We start from the raw sequence: 22,672 nt of genomic DNA, 5'->3' as shown, positions 1-22,672 counted from the left end.
TCTGATCCTTGTGGATAAAAGCTGTAATAACCAGAGTACACTGAGAAATCTGACAGCTTTTCAATAAAGGAGGAAAAACACTTAAGTAAAGTTCCTTATTGGTCCAGGGAGAGGACTCCAAGGGCTGAACGCAATCTTAGCTTTGCATGTAGGAAGACTGGGTTTATCCCCAGGACTGAATGATCTCCTGAGCACCAAACTGGGAGTAGCCCCCACACACTGAGCCAGGAATAGCCCCAATAGTGCCAGGTGTCAAAGAAGAAAGGAAAGGGGAAAAAACAGAAGGAAGGAAGGAAAGAAATAAAAGAAGAAAGGAAAGAAGGGAAGGAAGGAAGGAAGGAAGGAAGGAAGGAAGGAAGGAAGGAAGGAAGGAAGGAAGGAAGGAAGGAAGGAAGGAAGGAAGGAAGGAAGGAAGGAAGATGTAGCTCAGTAATGGAGCATTTGCCTTGCATGTGTGAGGCCTTTGATTCAATACCTGGTACCAAAAGTAAAACAAATAAGTTAAAAAAAGAAAAAATCAAGGGAAATAAATTTTTGACATTACACCTTCTAGCCTGGAAAAATTGATAACATACACCAGTTTCCAAAATAACTTTTATTACTATATAAAAACAAGTTAGGAAAAAATAGATGCATAATTTCTACAAAATTATAACATATTCAAGCTATTTAATCCCCTCCCCCATAATTGTGTTGAGATAAAAAGACAAATTTTAACATAGAAATCTGTATGTTTTCAGGTACCTTGTAGGGAAAAAATAACAGTCTTCTTTCTTCTATACTTTTCTATGTGTGATTCTAAGATAAAGCGGTAACGGATTCTATTTATCTTGGAAAGGGACATACAAGGAGTAAAATCCCATCACGGGGCAACAAAGTTGAGCATAAAGCTTTACTTCTTCCTTTGAACTTTTAGACCTGGCAGTTGGGGTCAATCAGTATCTCAATGGAATTTCCAACTCAGGTTGGCAAAGTGCCTAATTAAAAACAAGACATTCCCTTTATTTAATCCTTTAAGAAAGTAGAAACCAGTTGTTTTTTAAAAATGCAAATCCCTTTTTTGTTCTTTGACTGTTTAGGTCTGAGGTGTGGTTACCAACCAGCATGGTTTAAATGAGACCACAGGAAAGAATTCTAGAATTCAGGGTGACTCAACAGCATAGGAAGCTGTGCTCTCCTAATACTATTAATTAAAAAAGTACATTCATTTGAGTTTCTCAATAAACCCTCTGAAAGTAAAGGTCTTAGTGTTGATTTTGATGACTGTTAAAATAAAGCACACCCCAACCCCCACCCCCTCCCTGAAATTAGATTATGGGGTAAACTGTGCCAGCCTCTCTCTTTCTCTCTCTCTCTCTCTGAAGATGTTATAAGCTATAATTATAATTATTTGGGAGAGATTTCAATCACTTGCTTGGAATTGATACTCTAGGCTTTCTTTTCCCTTTTCTTTTTGTGGGATTTTAATAAGATATTTTGGGGAGAGACACTTAAGGTAGGAAATATCCGCTTTTGAAAGATAAAGGTACAATTATCATTAGAATAAAAAGTCCATTAAAAGAAAGGTTTTCTAGATATACTTTACAATGCTCATAATGGTTGGGAAGAAAAGAATTTCCTCTAATATCTGTAAGATTACCCTCACAATAGTCCAGGAAAGACAGAAAATAAAAGAGCTAAGGGCTGCTCAAACACTTTGCAATGGAATAGAATATTCTAGTGCCGAATCCATAATTAACTTTTCATTAATATCCTCTTTCTTGGCTTCCACAAAACAGAATGACAGCTTCGATTCTTGGGGTTGTCACTGACCTGTCCTCCCCCCAAAAAATCTTGTGAAATTTTTGTGCGCCTTTATGCATTGAAACACCCATTTATCAAAATATGTTTGTATAACAACACAATTACTCCTTCCACTTAGCACTAAAATTGTAGCATGAGATACTCATATTGAATTTAATTGTGCCTACTATGTGTCAGGCATTAGACCAAGCACTGGAGACTCTTTTGAAACTATTGTCCAATTTTGGAAATAGAATTAAACAAGAAGAATGCAGTGTTACAGCAAGGGACCCTTTAAACGGTTATTCAAGAAGCTTAAAGGAAATCAATTCATTGAGCACCAACAACGTTTAGTATATTTGGCATAAAAAGTAGGTTGTGTACACATTAACACTCTTAATTTAAAATTGCAGGGAACCTCCCCCATTCTCAACCCTCCCCCCAATCAATCCCCAAAGTGAAAAGTATCATTTCAGCACAGGCATTGCTCTATATTTTAATTTCTGTCAGTTCAGAGCCTAAACAGAGGTTCCCATGTACACAAATTGTCACTACTGAGTTGAAAATCAATACTGGGAATCACAAATTCTAGAAATACCCCCAAATTTCCTCCCCCTACTATTGTCTCAGGAACAACAGGTCTTCAGACAGTGCTTTCCTTCCTCCAAACCCCAGCTATTCAACCACCATGGTTCTAAGAGCAAATATAATAACGGTTAACCTTGAAAGCTGCAAATCTTTCTCAGTCACTAAGGCATCATTTCAGAGCAAAGGTGCATCAAGGCGGGTCACAGCTTTTTGGCAGTGGTACAGGATACCCATGACCTTTGTACAGGTATGGACGAGTCTTTGGTTATGAGGGAACCTTGGAACAGAGAGCCAGGAAATACACTTGAACAATGATACTACAATCTAGCTGCTGAGGTTTACCCACGGGGAGGGTGAAAGAAGGTGCGAATTAATATAAACTGGGAGAAAAACCCAGCTGAGTGCAGTGGTCAAATGATTGAGGGAGGAGCCAGCCTGTTAGGTATGAATCTTTGCCCCCCACCAAGGAGCCTTGGTCATAGGGGGCAAGTTACTGACTTTGTCAAACTTCCAAACTCTTATTTGAAAAATGGGGCAGATAACAGTATCCAATCATCAGGTTCCTGGGGCAATGAGCTAATATTTGTAAAGTGCTTAGAATAATATTGGGTACATAGTAAGTGCATGTAAGTACTTTTAAAAATAAGAACATTAACTTGGAGAAAAGTGTTCTTTGAGGTTCATAAAACAATGTATGTTGCTCCAGCATCCAGGCATATAACCTGTCTATATAACCCCAAATCCAAGGGTTTTTTTGACGCCCTGGGACTAAGAGAAGTTTTAGACACTACTTTCCAGTCCTACCAGAGACAATCTCTTTGATCACCAGAGGCCCAGTCTCAGCACCAAAATGCTCTAACAGAAATCCTGGTTTCTCTGGCCAATCTGAGCTCAAACAATCTAAGCTCAAAGCAGCTGGAGAGAAGAGAGCAGCAGTAGTGGAAAGGGAGCCAGACATGTCCTAATTCTCCCCCTGCCCGCCCCCCCCCCCCCGTATGTTAATCTTGATATCTGTGCCGCATAAGCCTTGCCCTGACAGTCTCATTTGACAATGTTAGATTTTGCTTTCCCTACATACCAAATCACTGAGCTCCTACGTTAACAGGAAAGGGTTGTACACCAAGAGGGCTAGAAGTCGCTAGCTTATCCAACTGACCAACCAGAGCACATGTTTTGATCATCTGTCACAAAGCAACTGGGTTACATGCTTTGATTCTCAACAAGCCAAAAGTGATGGAGGGGCCGGAGCAATAGTACAGCACGCAGGGCGTTTGCTTTGCACACGCTGACCCAGGTTCGATCCTGGTATCCCATATAGGTCCCCTGAGCACTGCTAGGAGTAATTCTTGAGTACAGGGACAGAAGTAGCCTCTGAGCATCGCCAGGTGTGATCCCCTACACACACACACTCACACACACACACACACACACACACACACACACACACACAGAAATGATGGAGCCACCAGTAATATCTGCTCCTTTTTCTGATTTGGGCCTCAATCAATACAAACTTTTTCAAGAGGTTCATGCTTGCTCTTCAATCTCATGTTATCCCTTAAATACATACCTTGATTTTTTTTGTTTCTATGCTTGTTTGCAATTTTCTACTCTGAAGAAGCCTTATTTATTCTCTCTCTCTCTCTCTCTCTCTCTCTCTCTCTCTCTCTCTCTCTCTCTCTCTCTCTCTCTCTCTCTCTCTAATTGGTTCTCAGGGATTACTCCTGGTTCTTTGCTCAGAGATCACTCCTGGAGGTCTCAGGGAAACCATATGGGGATTGAACCCAGGTCAGTTGTGCACAAGGCAAGGGTCCTTTATTCCCTCTTTTGAATACACTTCTCTTTTTCTCTACACATCTTTCTAAGCAAGTTTCATTCCATAAAAACTACCTTGCTTCACTATTCACTATTTAGTGTCCTCCTGAAATTCTTTTCTCTAGGGGAAGGATGACAGACCACAATGCTGAGCTTAGGACTGACATGGTCAAGGCATTTTCCAGAGTGCTGGTTGCCAAGGTGAGTGTAGCAGAAAGGTACATAGAAACATTCTGATCCCTGGCAACATGAATATGCTCTTGAGCCTGTTGTGATTTAGAATACCATTCATGATATGGGGTCATGCATACAATGTTCCAGCACTACATATGTTTTCTCCACCAGGGACCCCTTTTCTACACAACCACCTCAGGATCCCCACCTATCTCCCTGCCTGGGGAAGAAAAGACCAGTTCTTAGGTTCTGTTGCCTTGGCCCGTTTGTTATTCCCTTACTCAGCTTCTTTAAATGCCACACCTAAGAGATCATTTCTTCTTCTGTCCCTCTTCTGGTTGATTTCACTCAGCATGATCCCCTCCAGTTCTATCCTCGTGGCAACAAACTGCATGATTGTGTCATTTCTTATAGCCTAGTGGTACTCCACTGAGTTTATGTATCACAGTTTATCTGTTCTTGGACCCTTGGGTTGTTTCCAGATTTGGGCTACTGCTGCAATGATTATAGGAGAGTACATGTCTTTTTGGAGTAGAGTTTTTGGGGAATACTGTCCTTTTTACTTTTTTTTTTTTCATAAATCTTGAATGTTACCAAATCGAACTAAATAAAACATAACAAAATAAAACAAACATTGACCTCTCCCAGTAGGAGGAGTTAAGCTGTAGAGTTAGTTTTTCTAGGCACCTTCTAGGCTTACATCTCTACAACACGTTACATGGTGGATCTCTGGCCAGCCTCATCCAGGGTGAAGTTTCTTTTCCGAGCTGCAGCTTCACTGTTTAACTCAGAATCTGCCCTATCAGTATTGCTGAGGTTGACTGCCAAGGAGCTGTCTGCTCCCTCTGCGGCGCCTCCGTTCGAACGAAGAAGGACTGAATTTGGTTCCTTGGGACGTTTCCATTGAGGCCTGGTGACGATCCAGAAAATGAGGGCACCAAACACCAGAACCAGAAGGCCAAGAACATTTGTGAAAACGCCTTCAGGTGGAAATGAACTGTATGCAGGTTTTTTCCTATTTAAAAAAAAAGAGGAAGAAGAAAAGAAGAGCAGGTGTCTAATCACAAATAAGGCAATACAACAACCTACCAAGCACTCTTGAATTTCATGCTCAAGATGCACAGTGAGATGGCATCAGTGTAAATTCCCTTAGAGCTTGACATCAGGGAAAAAGTGAAGTTATCTTATAAGTCAAGCAGTAGTAAGACCATACGGTACGGTGTAAAGGATGAAAATAATATAGCACCTAGAACTCCTGGGCTCACTAAGAAATGGAAAAACAGGAGGATACAGGTTGTATCTTCTCTCCTGGGGAGATGATTCACAGAGACGGAGCACAAGCTTTGCATGTGGGCTCCCCTACCCCACACACGAGTGTGGTTCCTCTGAAAAAGGAGGGAAAAAATGTATATGTATACTGAAATAACAATGAATACAAAAGCATGCACATCAAAAAGGAATGCATGACTTCAACAACTGTTGAAGTTGGGGGCTGGCATACCCCCCTGTACTGCACAGGACATCCATCCCCAAGTGTCACTAAGTCAATCCCAGAGGCCCCTGAATACATACGGCTCTGGTGGCTCCGCTAGTCCATCACCACAGGCTCTGAGCAGCTATTCACCCTCTAGCCTACCATTCATCCCCATCGGCAGAGAATCACCCAGAGAATCACCCAGAGTCCCCCAGGCCCCCTGAGTACTGCTTGAGAGTAATGGTCCCCCCCAGCTCCCCCCCCCCGCAAAAAAGACCACTACAGGGGGCTGGAGAGATAGCACAGCGGGTAGGGCGTTTGCCTTGAACGCAGCCGACCCGGGTTTGATTCCCAGCATCCCATATGGTCCCCTGAGCACCACCAGGGGTAATTCCTGAGTGCAGAGCCAGGAGTGGCCCCTGTGCATTGCCAAGTGTGACCCAAAAAAGCCAAAAAAAAAAAAAGACCACTACAATTTGTTCATTTTTACCCTTCTTCCAACATTAGAAATGCTATAGTGGCCAGAATGATAGCGCAGTGGGTAGGGTTTGCCTTGCATGCAGCTGATCTGGGTTTTATCCCTGGCATCCCATATGGTCTCCCAGTACAGCCAGGAGTAACTCCTGAGTGCAGTGCCAGGAGTTTCCCCTAAGCATTGTCGGGTGTTACCCAAAAACCAAAAAACAAAATCCAAAAGTGCTACTTTACATGTATACTACATTCTTTAAATAGTTCCTTTAAAACCTATGTTGACATCAAAAGTCATTACATTTCTAGGTACTTTCCCCAATGAACAAGTATTTAACATTTTATGGTTTAAGTCTATTAGGTGTACAACTTACAGGGAAAAAATCAGTTTCTCAGTCACTCCCATAAGCACTGTGGCAATCACTGTTCCAAAGATGACAAGTCCTGAATAGACGTGGATGGGCATGAAAAATTCTCGGAGCGATGGCGGGGCCCAGGGAAGCAGAAAGATGAGAAAACCTAAGAGAAGCTAAGCATAAAAGAGTACCAAGGTCATCCTCTAATTTTAAGTCTTAATGAATTTTAAAAACTATCCTTTAAAAAAATTGTATGTGCAAAACAAGGAAAACTTCTGTATAGAATCCAGGACAATAAAACAAAAAGTAAGTTTTCGTACTCTACTTCCACTAGTCAAAGCTTATACCTACTATCACTTTCTAAATGATCCTTCTAGAAAATTTCTGTCAATGTCACTGACATCCTGTTGTTCACTGATTTGCTCGAGCGGGCACCAGTAATGTCTCCATCGTGAGACTTGTTGTTACTGTTTTTGGCATATTGGATACGCCACGGGTAGCTTTCCAGGCTCTGCCATGAGGGCAGCATACTCTCAATAGCTTACCGGGTTCTCCAAAATGGATGGAGGAATCACACCCGGGTCAGCCTCGTGCAAGGCAAATACCCTACCTGCTTTGCTATCGCTACAGCCCAGGTCTAGAAAATTTCTATCTATACCAATATAAGTATCCATGAGAATGTGTGTATAATATATACGTGGACTATAAGTTATATCTACACACAAATGTATTGCCATAGGTCTTACATGTGGTCTTACAATAAATATATTTGTTCTGCATCATGTTTTTCCCTTTATAGTGTATCTCGAAGATCCTTTCCTAACAGTACATTTGTCTGGTTTTTTTTTTTTCCTTCTCTAATGGCTTATATTTTAACAAAATGACATAATTTATGTATGGAGTTCTCTGTGGATGATCTTCCTCCTAGTCTTCTCTGATCCTTAACAAGGCTACCCTGAACATTCTGGTGCTTGCTTTGTTTTTACTAATTTCCTAAAGGTTGCCAAGCAGGAAGTGAGGTACTTGAAGTTACTAAAGCAGACTTTAAATGACAAACACTAATCACCACAGCATTCATTATTAGCTCAGCCCTAAGAGAGAAAGAAAAAAAACCCAACTAGGTGGCAAGAAGTTAACAATTCTGGTTTATGGAAAAGAAACAGTTTTTCCATTCTCCAGTTTCTTGATAAGCAAATACCCCCTGGGATGTTTCTTAGCAGAGAGGACAATTTGGTTGTAGATTTCCCTCTCCCTTCCCTCCCTTGTTGTGTGCCTGGGAGTCATCTTTCCTTGTGGGGCTGGAGCACAAAGGGCTGTAGCTCCAGAAACTGCACAGTTGTGGCCCCAGGGATTCCCTAAGGGCAGAACTGCTGGGAACCAGGGTTACTGAATTATTAAGTTTAAAAGGGGGTAGTTTACTGGTACCTATTTAGGCCCTACCAGCCCAGCAAAACAGCTGAAAGACAAATGGAGAATAAGAAGAAAAAGAACCCAACATTATTATCATCACTTTTTATCTTTCCTAACTGACCTCAAAGGACTAATGGGGTGGGGGAGGGTACAAGAATACAGGCAGAGGGGAATCAAGGCCCAAACTCCTTCAGAAAGAGCTGGTAGGGAATGGTAATAAATGGGAAGAAATAACAATTAACAATTAACATTGGTTTGCGTTTTTCATTGTCCACTTCATACTGCAAATGCCTAACTATATTAGGGACATTTAAAGAATCCTATTGGAGATACAGAATTTTCCTAATTCTCCTGGAGTTAGAATTTGTGATTCTATTAGTATCGAAGGGGAGCTTTCTAGTGTACAAGTTTTTTGTTGTTGTTGTTGTTTGTTTTTTGGGCCACATCTGGTGCTGCTCAGAGGTTACTTCTGGCTCTGCACTCAGGAATCACTTCTAGTAGTACTTGGGGGACCATATGGAATACCAGGGATTGAACCCTGGTCAGCTGTGTACAAGGCAAGCACCGTACCAGCTATACTATCTCTCCCACCCCAAGTTGGGATTTCTAGACAAAAATTTCTAGACAAAAATGTGGCTCAGATATATGACTGTCAAAGATTTTGTATAAACACATTCTTGTAAGTCACCATATTTTTAGTTACTTACCCATAGAAATTTTAATATACTGTGTTCCTACCTCTCCCCCTCCCCTGATTTTTGTTTAAAACTTCTTTGGATTCTTAGCATTTTGTCTCATTTTTTTTTTCTTTTTGGGTCACACCTGGCAATGCACAGCGGTTACTCCTGGCTCTGCACTCAGGAAATCACCCCTGGCAGTGCTCAGAGGACCATATGGGATGCTGGGAATCGAACCTGCGTCAGCCGCGTGCAAGGCAAACGCCCTACCCGCTGTACTATTGCTTCAGCCCCCATTTTGTCTCATTTCTTTTAGGATTTATATGCGTCTCCAGAAATCTTATGTTTCAATGTTTTAAACATGTGGGACATTAGAAGTTTGTTTACTGAATCCAGGACAATTTAGCTGTCTAAAATCTCATTTTGACCACTAAGAATGCTTTCAATGAAGAAAACTTACATTTAAAAAATAAATAAATAAATAAAAGGAAAGGGGGAAAGGGAGCTGGAATCATAATGGACTGAGCGTATGCTATGGGAGCTGAGGTCCAGGTTTGATTCTCAGCACCAGATGGTCCCCCAAAGAACCCCAGGAAGCAGCAAGGAGCCAGGAGCGGCCACTGCCCTGCTAAGAGTAAACCCTGAGCACAGCTGTGTGTGACCCAAAACAAATGGAAGGAAGAGAAAGGAAGAGAGAAAGAGAGAAAAGGAGAAAGGAAGAGAGGAAGGAAGGAGGGAAGGAGGGAGGAAGAAAAGAAAGAGAGAAAGAAAGAAAGAAAGAAAGAAAGAAAGAAAGAAAGAAAGAAAGAAAGAAAGAAAGAAAGAAAGAAAGAAAGAAAGAAAGAAAGAAGGAAGGAAGGAAGGAAGGAAGGAAGGAAGGAAGGAAGGAAGGAAGAAAGAAAGAAAGAAAGAAAGAAAGAAAGAAAGAAAGAAAGAAAGAAAGAAAGAAAGAAAGAAAGAAAGAAAGAAAGAAAGAAAGAAAGAAAGAAAGAAAGAAGGAAAGAAAGAAAGACGAGCTGGAGCGATAGCACAGTACGTAGGGCTGACCCGGGTTGATCCCCAGCATTCCATATGGTCCCCCGAGCACTGCCAGGAATAATTCCTGAGTGCAGAGCCAGGAGTAACCCCTGTGCATCACCAGGTGTCACCCAAAAAGCAAAAAAAGGGAAGGAAGGAAGGAAGGAAGGAAGGAAGGAAGGAAGGAAGGAAGGAAGGAAGGAAGGAAGGAAGGAAGGAAGGAAGGAAGGAAGGAAGGAAGGAAGGAAGGAAGGAAGAAGGGGAAGAAAGGAAGGATAAAAGGGAAGGGAAGGGAAGGGAAGGGAAGGGAAGGGAAGGGAAGGGAAGGGAAGGAAAGAAAAGGAGAGAAAGACATTTTTGCTGACTTAACCATCTAAGTCTTTCTTTCAGCCTTTCACTGAACCCAAGTGACCTGAAATTACGAAATCTCTTTTTTGCTTTAAGTCAGTGGTTCTTGAAGTGCTGTTCTTAGAAGACATGCATCAAAACACTTGAGTTGTTTATCTAACGAGATCCCTGGACTACATCAGATCCACAAAACCAGAAATCCTGAAAGTCAGACCCAGGAATCTGCATTTTTGCCTAATTCTAGTAACTTGAAGAATACTGATTTTTCTTTGTTTTTCTTTTTATTGAGGTGATATTGGTTTACATGACAATTTATGTTTTATGGGTATAATTTTAGCCCTCTTATAAGTGTATCTTACCATACACCACACACCACCAATGTCCTGTTTCCCTCCACCACAGTCCATTAGGCCCTCCTGCCTCTCTCACTCTGATAACCTCAGTTCCTTTACTGCAGTACAATTGTTTGGCTCATTCTCATTCCCTGTTTTGCTTCTCTATTTGCCACAGATGAGTGAAATCACCTGTAGTATTTGTCTTTCTGCTTCTGAATGGTTATGCTTAATCTGACCCCTTACATTCTGTCACAAATGGCAAGATGTCATCTGCTGTTCAGTACTTGGGCTGCCTCCAAATCCAGCTACTGTTAATATAGCTGCAGCCAACATTGGTGTGCACAGCTTCTCAAATTGGTATTTTTGTGTACTTCAAATAGACCTGCAGGAGTGCAACAACTGGATCATAAATAAAGCTAAATCTATCCTTAATACCTTGAGAACTCACCATACTGTTTTCCACTGAGGCCTGATGGATTGACTTCCCCACCAAAGGTGGAGGAGGCCCCATTTCCTCCACACCCTGCCATCGCTGGTTGTTCTTGGCCTTCTGGAGATACGCCCTTCTCTCAGGAGTCAGGTGACAGCTCAGAGTTACTTTGCTTTGCCTTTCTCTGATAATCAGTGATAACAAACACATCTTCATATGCCCTTTGGCTCTTTGCATGTCTTCTTTCAGGCAGTGCCTGTTTAGTTATTCTCCCCAGTTTGGGGCCATTTTGTTTGTTTTATTATTGTTGTTGATGACTTTTATGAGTGTTTTATATTTCTCTGATATTAGTCTGTCAAATGTATGGTATGTAAAACTTTCATCCCACTTGGTAGGGTGTCTTTTTGTTTATTCTGTTTTGAGGCTGTACTCTGCGGTGCTTATACCTGTTTCTGTGCTCAGGGACCACTTCTGGAGGTGCTTGGGGGACCCTATGTGGCGTTGGGAACTGAACCTGGGTCAATTGCACGCGAGGCAAGCATTCTACTGCTGCACTATACTCCGGCACCTGTTCTTTTTTTTTGTATTAATGGTAGTTCTTTTCACTGTGAAGAAACTTTTTGGTTTTATATAATCCCCATTTTTTTGTTTTTGCTTTAGTTTCCCTTGCTGTGGGAGTAGAATTCCTAAAGACATCACTGAAGTCAGTTACATGGAGTGATGTGCTTGGGTTTTAGTCAAATGTATTTATGGTTTGGGATCTGATCTCTGTGAGAAGCAGAAGATTCCTCAGTATGATCATAGAAAAGGGGGGAATGTGAGAAGCAGTCAGCTCATCTCTTCTCACCCTGATCGTCAAGATTGTAGGGGGCAGCTCTGGCCAGGAAGGATATATGATTTAACTGAGCTAATTGGTTGACAGTACCACTTGGTGGGAAGCAGCCCTGGCCATAAAGGAAATATGACTGAGTTAATGGACTAAAAGAACTACCTGGTGTTTATACAGACAGGGAGCTGGAGAGCCAGGAGCCGGTACACCTGTGTCTTGTACCCTGTGTCTAACTGATAAGATGCTTTCTTGGTGTATGGGAATGTTTTGCTTTCTTGATGTATAGGAATGCCTTGCTTTCTCGATGTATGAGAATTGGGAATGTCTTCCTAACTGGGAATGCTTGCTTTTTTTTTTTTTCTTTTTCGGTCACACCCAGCGATGCACAGGGGTTACTCCTGGCTCTGCACTCAGGAATCACCCCTGGCAGTGCTCAGGGGACCATATGGGGTGCTGGGAATTGAACCTGGGTCGGCCACGTGCAAGACAAACGCCCTACCCGCTGTGCTATTGCTCCAGCCCCTGGGAATGCTTTCTTGACATATTGTTCTTGTATGCTTTTGTTCATTTATGAAATGTTTGAAGTTATTTCTGCCTTTGGAATTGTTGATCTTTGAGCTTGCTCCTGAGGCCTGTGTGCCCAGGATGGCTATATAAACCCCTGACTGTAAGCGCTCGGGGCCGAGCTCTGACCTCCTGCTTCAGCAGGACAGCTCGGGCCCCAGCTAGCTGGAGTAATAAAGTCTCGGTGTGTGTTTCGCAATCCTGATGGACTCTGTCTCTCTGAATACTGAGGGGTGGTCTCGATCCTAACAATACCCAAGTCTCTAACATTTTGAGCTAACTTTTATGCATGCCATGCAATACAATCCAGTTTTATTCTTTGGCATGTTCCTATCAAGTTTTTCCAACATGATTAGTTGAGGGGACTTTCTCCATTTTATTGCTCTTGGCCCCTTTGGTTGGATATTAACTGTCTATCTACATGAGGCTTTAATTCCAGACTCTCAATTCTATTTCACTGATAGAACTTTTTATTTCAGTACTGTAAAATTTATGATTACTACCTGTATGGTGTAGTTAGACATCAGGAAACATGATGCCTCTGTTTTTTTTTATTTCTTGAGATTAGTTTGGATATTTGAAGTCTCTTATGGTTCTATACAAATTTCAGTAATGCTTGCTCTATTTCCTTGAAGAATGCCACTGGAATTGTTTGGTTTGGTTTGGGGGCCACACCTGGCAGTGCTCAGGGTTTATGCCTGGTTCTGTGCTCAGGGATCACTTTTGGCACTGCTCAGCACCAGGCTCAGGTGCAGGTAAGGCAAATACCTTATTCCCTATCCTATCTGTAGGGTGTTCGCCATTGGCATTTTGACAGAGATTGCACTAAATCTACAGAATGCTCTGAATAGGATGGTTGTATTATCAACCATGCTCATTTTTCCAAAACTTGATCACATGCTATTCTCACAGTTCCTTGTGTCTTCTATTTCTTTTAATAGAGACAGAGTTGTCAACATAAAGTCTTTCACCTCCTCTCTTCAATGGATTCCAAGGTTTTTTAAAAATACAAATGCAGATGGGATTGTTTTCTTGTTTTCTTTTCTTTTTGGTTTTCTGTTTATAGTTAGACATGCAACAGATCTGGGGGAAAAAAACTTTTAAATTTTACTTATTTTAAAAAATGTAACGTTTTCTCCCCCCCTCTTTTCCTTGTCATTGTGATATGTAAGGGGGTGGTAGGGGGTATCCACACATCTGGTCCTGATGCTTGCTGAGGGTTATGGAACATCAGGTCGTAGTGCCCACACACTCAGCTGCGATGCCAGCCAGAAGCAGCATGCCTTTAAGCTGCATGGCTCACGCTGTCCAACTGGGGGGCTTGCTCACACAGGTGCTTCCCAGGAATTTTACCTCCTGGCCACAGTGTTCACACATCTTGTTCCTTTTTCAGTTGTGGTGCTCCCTGGGGATTGTGTCCCTTTGTGAGGTATGAGCACACCTGACTGCAGTGTGAACCCAAAGCATCTGAGGCCCTGAGGTCAGAGACAGCAGAGCTTCCAAGATTGCAGTTGGTGCACGTGGGCAGACTGGGAATGGAACTTAGACCATATAAGTGTAAGACAGGGGTTCGAAGCCTCTGAGCTATCGTCTGGGGTAGTTCCCTGAAACATATTCTTTTTGTTTGCGGACCACACTCAGTGTTGTTTAGATTTCATTCCTGATTCTGTGCTCAGGTGTCACTCCTGGAAATGCTAAGGGAACAATGTGCTAGCCACATGCAAGGCAATAAAATTAACCCCTGTACATATCTATGTGGACACTGCAATCAAATTTGGTATACTAATTTTGTAGCCTACCTTTGCTGGATTGTTTTATTATTCCTAATAGTTTTCAAGTGGAGATTTTTTTAATTTTTTTTTGCTTTTTGGGTCACACCCGGCGATGCACAGAGGTTACTCCTGGCTCATGCACTCAGGAATTACTCTTGGCAGTGCTCAGGGGACCATGTGGGGTGCTGGGGAATCGAACCCAGGTTGACTGCGTGCAAGGCAAATGCCCCTACCCGCTGGGCTATCGCTCCAGCCTGTCAAGTGGAGATTTTAAGATTTCCTGTGTATTATATCACCTGCAGAATGATAGTTTTATTTCTTTTTTTCAATTTGGATCACAGTATTTCCCTTATTGCCTGATAAATCAATTATTTAAAAATTACCCTTGTCAATAATCTGAACTGTTAAAATTCTTTCCCTTTCTGAAATGAGAGAGTTCAATTCCTCCCCCCACCCTCACCCCTCACTCCCAAATTACGTGTTTTGTGGCACAGTGGTAGAGATTTAAAGACCTCAGTTTTTGATTTATTTAAATTATTTCAAACACCTGGGTAACATAGTCTGGAATATTTTACCAAAGAGAAGGCAGTGGAATCTTTCATTATCTTCCATTTACACTTACTGAATGCTAACTCTATGTTAACTAAGTGTTTCTAAGTTTGGGAGCCATCACCTCCAGAAAGCTGTTTTTCCGCACAATGCATTTCTTTTCTTTTTTTCCTTCTTTTTTTTCTTTTCTGTTTTTGGACTACACCCAGCTGTGATCAAGGCTTACTCCTGACTGAGCTCAGGGATTACTCCTAGAGAGGTTTGGGGGACCCTAGGGGGTACTGGGACTCAAACCCAGGTTGGCCTTATGCAAGGCAAGTGCCCTACCTGTTGTACTATCTCTCTAGCACCACACAATGGATTTCTTAGGAAAGCTAAAGAAAACCCAGCCATGGCTTGGTCATCTTTAGGATAACCTTAGGATAATCTTTAGGAGGTACTACTGACTACTGGTATAAATTATTCAGTTGAAGACACTATCATCAAATTCAAGATTATGATGCTCATAATTATGATGACCCTTCTGTGATTGATCAACTTGTTCCCCATGGTCCCCATCTTTCTGGTGCTCTTTTATTTTTGCCAGATGATCTTACTACCACCTAATGGGAAAATAAACAGAGGTAACTTCAAGGAAGAGCCTAAATACTCAGCCATAAAACCAACCAAACTAATCAATGCTTAGTCAAAGGCTGCAAGCTATTGGGTCTGGAGTGACAATACAGTAGGTAGGGCATTTGCCTTGCAAGGGGCTGACCTGGGTTTGATTTCCGGCATTCCATATGGCCCCAGGAGTGAGCCCTGAGTGCAGAGTAACCCCTGAAAAAAGTGTGGCTCAAAACAAAACAAAACAAAAGAATCCTGCATGTTATGAGTCTTGGTGCTCCCTAGGATCTGTAGTGCTCATACATGACTTGCCAAGGCTTGCACTTCCTGGCTGGCTAGGGTTCCCCCATATCTCCTTTCTAGTTGCAGAGTTTGCTGGGATTTGTACTCCTCTGCGGTGCTCACTCTCAATCCTGGCTGCAGTGTGGCCAGAATTGTGGACGGTGCCAGGGATCCCAGACAGCAGAGCTCCCAAATAGTGCTCACTGATGTGGCTGCACTGGTCATTTGAACTTGTGACCATATGCAAAACAGGTCTCTGCCCTAATCTTAAGAAAATTAATCACTGTATCACTGTCATCCTGTTGTTCGTTGATTTACTCGAGAGGGCACCAGTAATGTCTCTATTAACTCAGTTCTGAGATTTTAGCAGCCTCTCTTTACTCGTCTTTACTATTAGAAAATTAATAGTAAGAAAAAAAAAAGAAATATTAGGGTTGGAGAGATAGTACAGAGGGCTAAGTGCATGCACTGCATGTGGATTGCCCAGGTTCCATCCCCAGCATTCATCCCATTTGGTTCCTGGAGCCTGCCAGGAGTGATTCCTGACTACAGAGCGGAGAGTGAGCCCTGATCACAGCTATGGCCCGAAAAACAAACAAACAAACAAACAAACAAACAAACAAAACAAACTAGGAATTAGTAGGAAAAAAAAAAGAGAGAATATTTATTCTGTGGTCTATGAGTCTTCGTGAAAATCGTTCTCAGAGGAATAAGAAGTTTAAATGCCTTTTTTTTCAAAAGGAAATATTTATATATATATATGTTTATATTTATATTTAGTAATATATATTTAGTATATATAAATATTTAATTTATATATATAAATATTTAATAATATACATATATTACTAAATATTTCCTTAGGAAGGTAAAAGAGGGCGTGAGAAGAAAGCCCAATGGGCTGAGTTCATGCTTTGCAGGGTGGAGATGTAGGTTTGATCCCCACCTCAGCAAGGTCCTCTGAGCACTGCCAGGAGCTACACTTCCAGGTGTGCCATTCTGTACCAATGATTTGTTTCCTATAGACTTGCCTTCCCACATTTTGCATTCGAGTAATTAGTCCTTTTTCCTTTGTCAAAAAAGTAAAGTAGAGCTGCTGGGGAGATAATTCAAAGGGGTGGGTAGGTGCCCTGAATTCAGTCCCGAGCTCTGCGTGGCCACATAGCCACCCCACCCCCACCCCACCCCTCCCCCTCCCCCCAACCCCCACACCCACCCCACTTTGCCAGGTATAAGTGTGGTGAGTGCTAGTCAGTCCCCATAACCCAAGTCCCTCTTCAAAAGAAATAACTGAATAGAGCCCAGGAGGTAACTCAGAGTGCTGGAATGTGTGCTCTGCATTTGCAAGCCCCAAGTTCAATCCCTGACACCACATGTACTCCCAAGCACCACTGAGTGGAGGCCTGGTAGCACTCCAGACATCACCGGGGATTGCCAGGGAGGCCCTGGTGGCCCCCAAACATCACTGAACACAAGCACTCAAGAGTCAGACCCTTATAATCAGGCTGAGTAATGAAGGGAGCAATCCCCTTCATTGTTCCTTGAGCACTGCCAGGGAAACCACGCTAACCAAAACAATTATAGGCATACAGAATGCCTGGAAAATAGGAGGGTGTTTCAACTCCACTGAAATTGGAACCGGGCAATTCAATGTCTGGGCCAGGTGGTGCAATGCTGCTGGGGTCCAGTAGAGCTGGACTATACCTGGCAGTGGCTATACCTGGCTATACCTGGCTATACCTGGCAGTGCTCTGGGTGCTGTGTGGTACTAGAGATCAAACTTGGGGCCTTAAGCATGCAATCAATGCATGCACCCCAGGCCTGGAGCTATCCCCCTGGCCCCAAAGTATTAATTACACAAGAAAAGTATGATTTGGTACAGAGCGTAGGGCATTTGCCTTGCAAGAAGACGACCATGGTTCAATCCCAAGCATCCTATATACTCCCCCCAGACCACCAGGAGTAATCTCCGAGTGCAGAGCCAGAAGTGAGCCCTGAGGACTCTGGAAGCACTTCTTTGAAAGGGGGGATGTGACCAACCCCCTCTCCAAAAAAAAAAAGAAGAAAAAAAAGAAATGTATGGTTGTCCAGAAATTACCAGAAGGAAAAGAGATCAATAATCAACTGGAATTCGTCCACCTAGGGATCATCATTTAGCATACTGGGTTTGCATTCTGGGCTGCACACAGATGAGGAGGCGGGGCAAAGCCTAGAGAATACACCTCTAAAAGTGAACCCAGAGCTGTGTAGAGTTCTCTAGGGTTTCCAGAAAGCCAGGAGGGTTCCCCCAGAGCAATGGCACTAACTCAACAGCTCCTGCTCTCACCACGCTCTTCTCTGAGGGGATGGGGTATACCAGCTGGCTGTATCTTTACATGTGGAGAACCTGGAGAGAAAATCAATTGTGAGGACAAGAGAGAGATCAGATCTCAGATCAGCCATCCAACTTGAGGTGTGTTCCTTGTGACTGATAGAAAATGTCACAAGAAAGAAATCTAGAGCTCCCGCCTTCTGTAAGTTCATGAAACTTACAGTTCAAACAAGAGCAACGTAAGGGTTAGGAGATGGCAATTTTCTTACACATGTAGTTAAGAGTTCATATACCCCAAGAATCCAGAAATGCTATTTTGAAAAGACACACACACACACACACACACACACACACACACACACACACACATACACACACGGAGAGAGGGGAAGTGGGGGAGACAGAGCGGAGGGACAAGCTATAAGAAAAGATTCAGGGGCTGGAGTGATAGCACAGCGGGTAGGGCATTTGCCTTGCACACGGCAGACCCGGATTCGATTCCCAGCATCCCATATGGCCCCCTGAGCACAGCCAGGGGTAATTCCTGAGTGCAGAGCCAGGAGTGAACCCCTGAGCATTGCTGGGTGTGACCCAAAAAAGCAAAAAAAAAAAAAAAAGAAAGAAAGAAAAGATTCAATCCACTGCTATCTGAATGGGTCTGGAGAATATCATGCTGAGCGAAGTTAGGAGGAAAGGGACAGGTGCAGAATATCTCTCTTATATGTGGCTATAATAAAACACTGTAAGGACCAATGCAATAGGTCCTAAGAATCAGCTTGTAGGACTGAGTCTGCTGAGGGGAGGTGGCAGTGGTGGGTGGAGGTGGGAACAATGAGGACTCTGTGACGTTTATGACAGCATATTGTCACTGGTGGGGAGACAGCCTGAAACTCTGTTATTAACAGTATCGTAAATCAAGGTGCCTACATAAAATTGAAAGAAAAAAATGGCTCACATTCTTATTTCTAAAAACTGATTTCTGCTGTTGTTCTGTCCCTCTCAGGGGGAAATTCCTTAAAAGAAAATGAACAAAATAAGGACGAGTAGAAAGGGGAAGAGGGCTCCCAAGAAACTTGAAGCACAGAAAACATTGATAGTATCTAAACTGTTCCATGTTTCATCTCTGATTTGTCATATGCTGAGACACTGACCTGTAGAATGTAGTACACAACAACGGTCAGTCCAACCCAGCTGTGCAGACTGTACATATTGGGTATCTTCATGGCATTGTGGAAATCAAACGCGGCCACCAGTGAGATAATGGCAAGAATGGCTGCAATGGCATTTAAGCCTGCGTGGATGGATTTCATCAGGAGCTTGCTGCATTTCCAGGTCCATGGCAATCTATACACGATGATGGCTGCAGAGAGACAGAGGGGACAGGAGGAACATTTACTTTCTCAGCACAGACAACAGTTTGACACACTGAGTACTCCCTTCTATAAAACACCTCTCTCTCTCTCTCTCTCTCTCTCTCTCTCTCTCTCACACACACACACACACACACACACACACACACACACACACACCCTCTCTCTCTCTGTTTTTTTTTTCTTTTTGGGTCACACCTGGTGATGCTCAGGGGCTACTCCTGGCTTTGCACTCAGGAATCACCCCTAGTGGTGCTCAGGCGACCATATGGGATGCTGGGAATCGAACCTGGGTGAGCCGCGTGCAAGGCAAACGCCCTACCTGCTGTGCTATTGCTCCAGCCCTCTCTCTCTTTCTCTGTTTTGACTTTAGGGCCACACCTGGTAATACTCAGAGGAAACTTTTGGCTCTTCACTTAGGAATAACTCCTGGTGGTGCTCAAGGAATGTGGAGAATCGAACCCAGGTTGACTGCATGCAAGATAAATGCCCTTCCCACTATACTATTGCTCCGGCCCCAAACCCTTTGCCCTTACCCTCTGCTTTTTCCCCCTTCCTTGACTCCTGGTGGTTCCTTCTAGACATTTTTTGTCGTTGTTCCAGCCACACCTTGGTAGTGCTCAGTGCTTACTCCTGGCTCTGAGCTCAGGGATCATTCCGGCAGTGCTTGCACCATATGGGGTACCGGAGATCTACTGAAGTAGGCCATGTGCAAGTCAAGCACCCGACCAACTGTACTACCGCTCCAGCCCCATCTTGGACTCTTGTTGGGATTATCTTTATTTTCAATTTGTGAATGAAAATTGGTTGGCCCTCAGCTTCAGTCCTGGGGCTTTTCCCTCCTCTCTCTCCCTTCCCCTGAAATGCTATCTATATAACATTTATAGAGCATCTACATAGTGAACGGCTGGAGCAATAATACATTGGGCAGGGTGTTTGCCTTAAATGCGGCTAACCCAGGTTTGATTCCTCCATCCCTCTCAGAGAGCTTGGCAAGCTACTGAGAGTATCCCACATGCACAGCAGAGCCTGGCAAGCTGCCCATGGTGTATTCGATATGCCTAAAAAGAGTAACAAGTCTCACAATGGAGATGTTACTGGTGCCCACTCGAGCAAATTGATGAACAATGGGAGGACAGTGCTACATAGTGAGATTTCCAAAACTTGCAGCAGCAGACCAGAAATTTCTAAACTCCAGACCACATAATCCAATACATTCATGATATCTCCTTCTAGAGGCCTCCCAAGTATGTCAAACTTAACATGCCCTAAGCTAAATTGTCAATCTTATAATATGATTTCTTTGTATAAGTATCATAGTTTACTTAAAGTGGAAAAGAAAGATAAGTCAGGATAAAGAAACTATGATTCATCTACACAATGGAATACTATGCAACTGTTAGGAAAAATGAAGTCATGAAAATTGTTTATAAATGGATGGACATGGAAAGTATCATGCTGAGTGCAATGAGTCAGAAGGAGAGGGACAGACATAGAATGACTGCATTCACTTGTGGGATATTTAAAAAAAAAAAGCCAGGAAAAAACAGGGGCCAGGAGGACTGGTCAGTGGTTGGAAGCTTGCCAAAAATGGGTGGGGAGGGGGTGGAGGGCAGTTAAGATAGAGAAGGGAACAATATCACAAGAACAGGTGAAAATGATCACTCTGGACAAGAACTGAGTGTTGAAAGTAGGTAAAGGGGTATACATGATGGACTTTCAGTATCTGTATTGGAAACCATAATGCCCAAAAGGCAAGAGAGAGAGAAAGAGAGAGAGACAGAGACAGAGACAGAGAGTGAGGGTTGGGGGAAGATAAGTGCCTGGTGCGTGCCATAGAGGCTGGGGTGGAGGGAAACTGGGATCATTGGTGGTGGGAAACATACACTGGTGAAGGGACAGGTGTTGGAACAATGTATGATGGAAACCCAATCACAAACAACTTTGTAACTGTATATCTTATGGTGATTCAATAAATTTTAAAAAGGGAGGGAGATAAATCAGGAAACAAAAAAAACATGCAAAAATTTAAAAAAACAAAGCAGAGAACATCCAAGAATTTCACAAGAGTATATCCAAATGACCGGTAACCATAAGAAAGATACCAACATCACAGTCAACAGAGAAAGGCAATTTAAAACCAAAGGAGATCACCTCTATCATATATTTAAAAACCTAAACAGAAAAAACGTTTAGTATTGGAGGGAATGTAAACCAAACAGGACTGTAAGGTTCTACTGCTCGAAGTCTAAATGAGAACACTCTTTGGAAAACGAGTGCTATCAAGGTAAGTGAAATTTATGCATACCTTATAACCCAGCAATTCCTGGGACCGAAAGAAACATGTACACATGTTCACCAAAGACAGGCACTGAGGGATGCAGGGATGTGGCTCCAAGGAACAGTGCACCTGCCTAGCATGCATGGCAGTGTCAGCGCTGCAACTGGGTTGGCACATTTGTTGCACACGTGGCTGTGGTGCCAGGATTTGTGCACACTCTGATGCTGTGATTCCACTTGGTGATGTGGGTCAGTGCCACACCTGGCAGTGATGAAAGATTACTCCTGGCTCATTGCTGGGTTGTGGGGGTCACTCCCAGTGGTGCTCTGGGGTAGAAGGATCATGTGGTACCAGAGACTGAACCTAGGCCCCCAGCATGCAAAGTATGTGTTACAGATAATTGAGCACTCTCAACAGCTTGACGTGTTTACATTTTGAGTCTCATTTCTGTGAGGAAAGTACGATTATACTACTATTACACAGAGAAGGAGGTGAAGCACAGAGAATTAATTTGCTCTGTCTCAACTGCATACAAGAGAATATTATTGTTATCATCATCCCCATGACCACCCTCATCCCCATGTCATCCAGGAACCTCTACAGGGGGAAGATCTTTGATCAGTAAATTTGAACATCAACCTAAGAAAAGCTTGGGGTATTTTGCTTGAAAGGCAAATTATGAATAATAAACCACAATAGCTTTTTTTATCCCCAACATGGATCATATGATACCAGAATTTTTCCAAAATACAAATGGCAGAAGTCAAACTTTATGACCCTTACTGAGAAGACTAAAGAGATCTGGTAGGGCCTGGTATGGGGGTAACCAGGAAGGCGGTTTCACGATCTGAGTACACAAGTGGTTCCTGTTACAATAACACATCACTTTAAATTTAGGTACTGCATGATCGGCTCTACTATAAAAAAGGACCTTGTAAAATTCCTGCCAAGACGTCAAAGATATTTTTGTTCCCAGTGAAGAATATTGATGCTTCTCAGCAAGAACATTATACAGAAACAGTTCAAATCTTCCATTAAAATCTCTCTCCTGTGAGTAGTAAAACTTGATTTTTGATTCAATTACATTCTCTCAACTGTGCTTTTAGACTGGTTGCCAACTAACAATCCCTCTCTAGCAGGAGCATAAACGAAATATAATGTAGTCTTTCATTGATGATTTAAGATTATCGATAAGGCAGACTGCTCCTGTCACTCTAGAAGTAAATCCATAGGC

At 42.7% G+C, this 22,672-nt stretch overlaps 1 protein-coding gene across 1 annotated transcript in view; it reads right to left on the bottom strand.

The window, feature by feature from the left end:
* Positions 1–576: 576 nt before the first annotated feature.
* The window catches only part of LOC101542718 (plasma membrane ascorbate-dependent reductase CYBRD1), a 34,298-nt gene continuing 12,202 nt past the window's right edge, over positions 577–22,672 (bottom strand). Inside the window, exons 2-4 of the mRNA XM_055122393.1 lie at positions 18,939–19,147; positions 6,676–6,830; positions 577–5,374 (exon numbers count right to left, since the gene is read on the bottom strand). Of these exons, the coding sequence (XP_054978368.1) occupies positions 5,074–5,374; positions 6,676–6,830; positions 18,939–19,147 (665 nt within the window). The 3' untranslated portion in view covers positions 577–5,073. The remainder of the gene's footprint in view (positions 5,375–6,675; positions 6,831–18,938; positions 19,148–22,672) is intronic.

This window comes from Sorex araneus, chromosome X (assembly GCF_027595985.1).
Source record: "Sorex araneus isolate mSorAra2 chromosome X, mSorAra2.pri, whole genome shotgun sequence".
Taxonomy (NCBI): domain Eukaryota; kingdom Metazoa; phylum Chordata; class Mammalia; order Eulipotyphla; family Soricidae; genus Sorex; species Sorex araneus.
Note: the sequence above shows the minus strand (reverse complement) of the source record. Positions and strands in the feature narration are given on the sequence as shown.